The 8,659-nt window shown below is 41.5% G+C and overlaps 1 protein-coding gene across 1 annotated transcript in view; it reads right to left on the reverse strand.

Annotated features, from left to right (window-relative positions):
* Positions 1-1,139: 1,139 nt before the first annotated feature.
* Positions 1,140-8,659, reverse strand: part of Dctn5 (dynactin subunit 5) — a 14,886-nt gene continuing 7,366 nt past the window's right edge. The window contains exons 5-6 of the mRNA XM_010623464.3: positions 5,641-5,743; positions 1,140-1,888 (exon numbers count right to left, since the gene is read on the reverse strand). Of these exons, the coding sequence (XP_010621766.1) occupies positions 1,791-1,888; positions 5,641-5,743 (201 nt within the window). The 3' untranslated portion in view covers positions 1,140-1,790. The remainder of the gene's footprint in view (positions 1,889-5,640; positions 5,744-8,659) is intronic.

Below are 8,659 nucleotides of genomic sequence, written 5' to 3' on the forward strand. Positions count from 1 at the left end.
TTTTTGGAGACAGGGTCTCACTATGTAGTTGAGACTGACCTGGAACTATGTAGCCCAGGCTGGTCTCGAACTCACAGCAATTCTCCTGCCTCAGCCTCCCGAATGCTGGGATTACAGGCATGTGCCACCACGCCTGGCAAGTTTTTCTCATTTTTAACAGGAAACTACATCCACCCTACAGAGTTAGTGTAAGAAAGAAGCAAGCTAATGAACAGCAAGTCTACAGTACTACACAGGCACATAGTGAAATGCTTGAGCAACAACAGCAACCATTACTGGAAGTGGAGAGTGATCACCTTCACACAACTTGTTCCATATGTCAATCTTTTAATGCACAAAACATAACAAATGACAAACTGGAGAGGAGTTTTAAACTAAACAAGTGCAACTGATTACACACAGGTGTTTCTGCCCACCCCACACCTGGATGTTAAGTCAAGATGGCTCCCACTAGGTTCTAACCTTAAGGCTAAACTGCTCTGCCTATCTCACTCACAGCAGATCAGAGCACCAGGGAGGCTGATCTCAACCCCTCACTTCTCAATCTTCCTTCTAAACAAGAGGTCAGAAAACCAGAAGGGCCAACTGTGCTGTCAGCCAGAGAATGGTAAGAAAATCCTTGGCAAAGTCACTTACTCTTTTGCCTTGGTGCCTACAAAAGAATTTTAAGAGCCCCACATGCACACATGTGACTGGACTCCAGCACAGTTAGTTTGATCTGCACCATGGGATTTTGGCAAACTCAGTATGGGTTGAATGGTTCTAGACTGGACAGTAAGCATTCACGAACACTTCACCTTCAGTGACATGAGACAAATACCTATGCCAAGGAGTGGCCAGCTGACTGAGCCACAGGGAAGACTCCAACCTGGAACTTCACATAAATAAAAACTGGGATGCTGAGGTCTTGTCTTTTCAGCAAAAGCCAAAGCCCTAAAAAACAGCATGAGAAGCCAAGTGTAGTAGTGCACGCCTGTAACTCAGCACTTGTGAGGCTGAGAAAGTATCACTGCTATAGATTTGAGGCCAGCCTGAACTACACAGTGAGACTGTCTCAAGAAAAAGAAAGAAAAGAAAAAGAAAATGAGTACCAGAAAATCTCTTAATGGTGCTGGGGATTTAGCTCAGTGGCTCCATGCCTGCCTTACAAGTGCAAGGTCCTGAGTTCGATCCCCGGTACCAAAAAAAAAAAAAGAAAAAATCTCTTATTAACCTTGGGACAGATAAGGTCATTTGGAGAAGATGAAAAACACTACCTTCCCTTCCGGTTTAGTAGCCATAGGAATTTGGACTCTCAAGCCATAAAGAATTTTCCCAAATACCATAAACAATTGTAATTTGTTGCAAATGTAGCCACTGGCCAAACACAGCAGCAGCAGCAGGCAAGCTGAAGGCTCTCTGCAGGAGGGGTGCACAGTGGGGTACTGCATGGCTGTGAGCAGCACACCAGCCCCTTGACTTCCCTGCTGGGCAAGGACTGCTGCTCTGCAGGCCCATTTTAGGCAGGCTCCAGCCATCAGGACCAGGGACTGGGGTGCTGGGGACAGATAATGGTACAGTATGACTGCTAATAGATAAGATAGAAGCAGCACATGAAGACAACTCCTCCAGACATTCTCTTAATAAATTCTTAAAAGCTTAGAGCCTTGAACAATTGAAAAACTCTAAATTAAAAAGGAAAAGAGGGTGGAAGTTGCAAAGATACAAGAGCTCTTTTAGATGCCGACCACTCACTTTGTCCCCAAGTTCATCTCAGAGCTCAAGCAATTTCAAGGCTTGAGGCAGAGTCACTAGACTTGTGTCAAAGGCAAAAACTTCTGGTAGTAGCTCTTGGTGACGTCGATCATCAACTCCTGAGTACACTCCGGGAGCTCCCCTGAGAAGAGTCCTGGGGAAAAAAAGAGACCAGGTCAATAAAAGGAGTCAGGGAAGCGCACAGCTCTGACTTCTGTTCAAATGGCTAGAGACCGCTACTTTTAGCTTTGTCTAACTGCTAGGTTTCCTATCTTTAGTACTGACAGAATATTCTACTGATCATTATCTTCCAGATGATATGAATTTGGGACAAGGTCTGGAAAGGGTCAAATATTATAGTCCTCCAAAGGAAGAAATATATTCCAGGTAAAAGTCAAAGCCAGGTATGGTGGCGTATGTCTGTAATCCCAGCACTCTAGAAGGCTGAGGCAGTAGGATCATAAATTTGAGCCTAGCCTGGGCAACTGAGAGAGGCCCTGTGACAAAATAAAAAATAAAAAAAACACTGAGGATATAACTCGATGCAAAGGCCTTCATTTTAATCCCCATTACCACAAGAGGGGAAAAATTGGGACATTTAAAAAGTTAAAGCATTTCTAGCTGCTTCAGAAATTGTTCCAGATGAAGACTTGTCCTCCCCGATTCTAGTGTGATCCCCACTGAGCCAGCTTTATCCTTATCCTTGAGATAAGCAACTGTCTCCCTGTTTGTACAATGAAACTAAACCAATGCCCAACTTCACTAGATATGAGATAAATCAAAGAAGAACAGGAGGGTTCTACAGAAAGACAAACAATGGAGCAATCACACATGAGAACTCCCAGCAAAGAGGTACTCTTGGGCACTGTGGATACTCATACGACTGCTTTGAAGGGTACTTCAGAAACAGCTAGCAAAACTTTCAAAGATAATGCTCTGTGGCCTGACAATTCAACTTCTAAAATGTATCCCAGGCTGGGTGTGGTGGTACACACCTATAACTGCACACTTGGGAAGCTGAAGCAAAAGGATCACTGTGAGTGAAGAGATCAACCTGGGCTACATAGTGAGTTCTAGGGCAGCCTGAGCTATGTAGAGAGATCCTGTGTCAAAAATAATTAATTAATTAATAATCAATTTATCTCAGAAATAATCTTGCTCAATTGCACAATATATGTACAAGAATGTCAATGAAGCAAAGTTTCTAATAGTGAAACATAAGGTACAACTTCTAACAATCCATTGTACCAGTGGACTGACTAGATACATCATGGGACATCCATGCAGTGAAAAACCTGTAACCATTAAAGGAAAGAGGGGGCTCTCTACCCACTGACAAGACACCCAAGGTATACTGTTAAACAAAGCTAGTTTCAGAACAGAATAGAGAGTAGTACATGGAGTGTGATTCTAGCTGTAAACAGTTTCACATATCCATGTTATATATACAAACATATATCCACACACCTATAGATTCATAAATATATGTTCTGCATGTATATACAAATACAAAGTAAGTGACAAAAGAGAAAAAGAGGGCTGGGGATTTGGCTCAGTGGTTCTGCCGCCTTCCTCGCAAACACAAGAACCCAAGTTTGATCCCCAGTACCAAAAAAAAAAGAGAGAAAAAAAGGTCTAAAAAATACAAAAGTGTCATGGCCACTCTGAAAATTAGCATTCCCCTGTTTGACATATGTCTGGTCTGTATATTTAATCTTTTTTAAAATTAGTAGAAAACTTTTCAAAACACAGAAATATCACATAAAAATTCCAATTTTTAGCTCTTCATAAAACATCAGACTATCTCACGATAACAGATCTATATTAGACAGTTATGAAGGATTATTACTTCCATCATTTGTGTTATCAGCCTGGCTCCTGATCCAAAGCCTTTCCGGATGGTTTCCCTTTCATTTTGTCCCATAACTCAGTTTCATCCTGTGAAGTCCTCCAAAAACATGCCAGTTTTCCTGTAACCCTCTGTCTATAGTTTAAAAGATGCAAGTTGCTCAATGAGTTGGCATTTCTCTGTGAAACTACAGAAGAGAAACACAGCAGGCATTCAGTCACAACGCCAAAGGGACTAGACCCTGAATAAGGGCCCTTCCGTGATGGTCAAGGCCAGCCCACTAGTGAGCCCTGTACTGCAGACAATGCAACCTCTCCAAGGCTGTTTCCTCATTTATACTAGGTCACATGCAGTTTGAGCCCTCTATTAGAACTTCCAAAAGGAGTGTTACTGTTTGCATTTGAAATACCTAGCAGTGCTTCCTGGCCTTGTATTATCGATGTTCAATGACTGTATTAAGTTGGTGCTGAGGAACTGAGTAAGTTGAAAAAGAGTAAGATATTTCTCAGGCAATACCCTTCTCACTTTGGATGAAATGCACATCTGATATTCGCTTAAAACAACTGGAGCTGTTCTGATCTATCACTTGCTAAGAATAGCTAAGCTTTCTCATAGTGGGGCTCCGACATGGGGATGAGTCTCTTTCTCTGCAAAAGCAGAGATGCATGACATGGCAGAATGACAGACTGTCTCCCCAAAGAGCCTAAGTGATGATTCTGTAACTCTCTGAAATTCATATTCAATGATCTGAGTGATTAGATTTTAAGGTGGAAAAGCAATTAACTACCCAATGGTAGACTCCATGTACTGTTGTATCTTTCTCTTCACATCATCTTCCAACCGTGAATCTGTGATATGCCTCTGTATATGCTACATGACTTCAACTGTGTAAAACACTCCAGGAAAGCTGGACATGGAGGCACATACCTATAATCCCAGAACTCAGGAGGTGGAGGCAGGAAGATCACTGCAAGTTCAACTACACATTGAGACTCTGTCTCGAAACAAACAAAAAAACACTATGGAGAAAAGAGACTGTCTTGGAGGGTGGGAGATTTTTCTTCTTTCTGTTTTTTGTTTTTTTTTTGGTACCAGGGATTGAACTCCTGCGCTTGCCAGGCAGGCGGCAGAACCACTGAACTAAATCCCTGGCCCACTTCCTTCTGTTTTTTAAGTGTTCTCTAAATTCTCTGTGGCGAGCACATATTTACTTCTGTGTCCTCACATGTTTTGTAAGCTGGAACTCTGAGCTCACAGGGGCTCACTCTGTGGACATTTCTCACCCAAGGCTGAGAGGTCACTCATTGTCTCTTCCCAGCACCCTAAAGGCATCACTGGACTGAGACCATGCTTTATCTAGGAATGCCTGGGGATTCCTGAGCTATTCAAGAAGTTTAAATTCAAACCTCCAACCAATGTATGGGTAAATCCACAGTAAACAATTCTCTAAAAAAGATCTTTTTTCATCCAGAGCCCAGACCAAGAGAAAAATGCTTCTTTGTATTTAACATGTCCTGGCAACAAATTTACCCTGTACCAGAGTGTGATTGACGGAAAACCCTCCCCCTTGTCTGACATTCTCTTGGCCAGGGTTTAGCTCCTGCACCCACATGAGTATTGCATCCTAAACGACTCTATTAGGAAGACAGCATCAACCCCACAGTCTTATACCTTGGGTTTAGGTTCCTCTTTGACCTTTGATTAAATGTGATTGTTGTTTTGTTTTGCTTTGTTTTGAAACAGACTCTCACTGTATAGCACAGGCTCACCTCAAACTATCAATCCTACTGCCTCAGCCTCCCAAGTGCTGAGGTTATAGATGTATGCTACCATGCCCGGTGACATGTAATATCCTTAAATCCTTGTAAACCTTATGCACTGAAAAAAAATAATCCTGTCATATTTTAGATAGCATTTCTAGGTACCTTGTAACGGGAGAATTTTTTAATTTGCTACATCATATTATTGGAGACAGAAATTGCATGAACTCCTTTTGTGATAGAAATTTAAATAACACTAAGGTTACCTGGGCAGAATTTAAATAACACTAAGGTTACCTGGGCAGCCTGAGAAGACAGTGAATGGTGGAACCACAGTTTCTGGAGGTAACACTGTATTGTCAAGGATTTTGCAGCAATCCTTCAGCACACATCGGCGCCCCTGAAATGAAAATCTTATCAAAAAAAAGTAAAACAGTAAATAAGAGCAAAGGTTGTCTAGTATAGAATGCTATTTCATATGTTCTCAATTCTTGTAATAGCCACAGACAGTAACAAGATTCTTAAATCACAACCACCTGTTCCAGAAGGTACCTTACAACGGGGAGGAGAAAGGGGCACAAGAGAGAATTGTGTGCATGCACCTTGGTAGAAGCATGCACACTTGGGACAGAATCTTAGGCATCAGTGACTATGCAAACATCAGACACTATGAGCCTCCAAGAGTCCTGTATAATTTTATCTTTCATTTGATTTGTACATCTGCTGTCTTCCTCTCCTTTCTCCTGGGAAGAAAATCTCCGTTTTCTTTGGGAACCACTCCATATCCATCTCAGTTCATGTATTTCACTCCTAGCTCACACATCAAACTCCAAACTGAGCACAGTGCCTGGTTGAGGGAATAGGGCTATGAACCAACTTGGTCTAATGATCCTCAACCTCAGGGCATCTGTTGGGCCTACTGGGAAAAGCAACTGGGAGCGCAGTGAATCTTCCAGAGGAAAGAGAAGAGAGGAAGACTAATTCTCATGCTATCAGCTGAGCCCCTGGAAGCATCTGGGCATAAAATTAGGACTTACTTTTGTATTCTTGGCTTATATTAGCTAATACATTCAGTTTGCACCTACCAGTTTAAAGTTTGTTTGCTCTTTTGTCAATTCCACCTAGAAAAGTCTTGACAAATTAATGTATGAAGTTATCTGTTCTCCATAAGAAAGGAACAGCTAAAAAATGATTTTGTTGTTTTGTTTTTTTGGTACCAGGGATGGAACTTGGAACCTTGTGCTTCTGAGGCAGGCAGTGGAACCACTGAGTTAAATCTGTGGCCCTAAAAAATTGTTTTTAAATTAAGAAAGGGACAGTTACTTGAACTTTGGGCTGACTGAACGTTATGCTTGACTTTATTTGCTGTTACCATTTTTCAGCTCTGCCATGATCCACAGCATTTGAGGGCAAGAAATAAGGTCATCTGTTTGATGGATTAAAGGAAAAGAGAGGCTTGTGTATGCAGTTAAAAGTTGTGCTTCACACTATTTGCTAAGTTAATGACAGTTTTGGTCTTTATTAGTTATGTTTACATCACTACCAGAGACTGAAAGTTCTCTTGTGTTCTGGTAAAAAAAAAATCTTCTCTGCTTGGTGGTGCCCACCTATAATCCTAGCCCTCTTGAGGCTGAGCCAGGAGGATCTTGAGATTGTGACCATCTGGACTACGTAGTAAGTTTAGTGTCAGCCTAACTACAAAGTGAGACCCTGTCTCAAAAAATATATCTGATAAAATACACCTGGCTGAGAATGTGGACATTTAAACAAATACCAGAATAATGCTAACCTATGCCCAACTCAAATTCTACCACAGAATATGAAAAATACCTTGACTGCATTGTGTTCAAATTTTCTACCATTATTAAGTTTCCAAATCATAAGTATCTCGAGGAAAAGGCAGATTGCCAAGTGAATTTTCAGAAAAGGTGCTACCTCCAAGTCTGAATTTAAGTGGCTAAGCTGTCTTCAGCTGGATAAATAGTAGTACCGGCAATACTTGCCAACTTCCTTAGCTCAGAAGCAAGGTTTAAGTATAGTTCTTCATTTCTCCTTTGAAGATTCTCTTCTGTGAATTAGCTGCTAGTGGTAATTTCAAAGATATAACAGCTGGCTACCTCCCCCAAGGCCGCTAAATTAACATTATTAACCCCAAGACTTTTGTCCTAACTCAGCCTAAGCATACAGGGCTTAGAAGAAACCGAATGCACAGAATAAGGCCTGATTCACTCCTATGTCGAGATCAGTCTACACAGGGCTATGGAGAGAAGGATGGTGGGAAGGAATCGCATGGGGTATCACCAGCCACCATGCAGCCTGTAGACTGGCACCTGCTTAGACCACTCAGAGAATAATGCTTAACTGGGTTTAGAAGCATTCCAAGTAGACTGACGAGCAGCAACAGGAAAAATACATGTATTTCTTAAGCATAAACAGAATGGAAGTAGCTAAAGAGGTAAAGAACTAAAATCACTTCTTTATTCTTCACTGAAGAACTTTCCAAGGCGGAATTAAGAACTGTAGCCAGGTTGCTAGTACTGGTTACCTACATACACCTTTATGCAAGGAAATCAGCATTTCTGACCTTTGCTTTCCTCACCTGTGAAACAGGACAGAAAACCAAACCTACAGGAAGGTTGGCAACATTAGAAATGACAAATATAAAACTCATAGCGCAATAATGGTGCCTACCAATACTGCTTGTTAAGCTTTTCCTTCACACATGTGAACAATCTGATTAACACCTGCACCTTCCCCACCCAAGCAATGGATCTGTATGTAATGAGGGCAGTTAAGACTCCAAAAGAGTCGCCACTAGCTCTGAGATTCTAAAATTCTAAAAAAATTTCTCCTAAGATTATCTGAGAATTTGTCAAGGACTGGCAACTATTGCCAACACAAAATACTAGTCAGGCCATGAACTGATGCACTGACAAGCAGCACAAAAAGAAGAGCACTTGATGATAGGACTAGCATTCCCTAAGCACTGGGGGTAGAATTTGGATTTTAACCTTTCAGACATTTTGCCCTGAGGATAAAGCATGGGATTATGGACTAGGCTGCTCTGGTGATGTCTTTACTTTGCTAAGGAAAATGCCAGAAAAACATTAATGTAGTTTGGAAGGCTAGCTACTGGCAAACAGGAGGAAAGACATGGGCAGATTTTCCTATCTCTCCTCCACCTTTTTAAAAAACTTTTCTTTTAAAACTTTTCTTTTTAGGGCCAGGGATTTAGCCCAGTGACACCACACTTGCCTTGCAAGTGCAAGGTGCTGAATTTGATCCCTGGCACCAGGAGAAAAAAAAAAAAAAAAAA

Source organism: Fukomys damarensis, unplaced genomic scaffold, assembly GCF_012274545.1.
Source record: "Fukomys damarensis isolate Sample0158 unplaced genomic scaffold, DMR_v1.0_HiC HiC_scaffold_34, whole genome shotgun sequence".
NCBI classification, from domain to species: domain Eukaryota; kingdom Metazoa; phylum Chordata; class Mammalia; order Rodentia; family Bathyergidae; genus Fukomys; species Fukomys damarensis.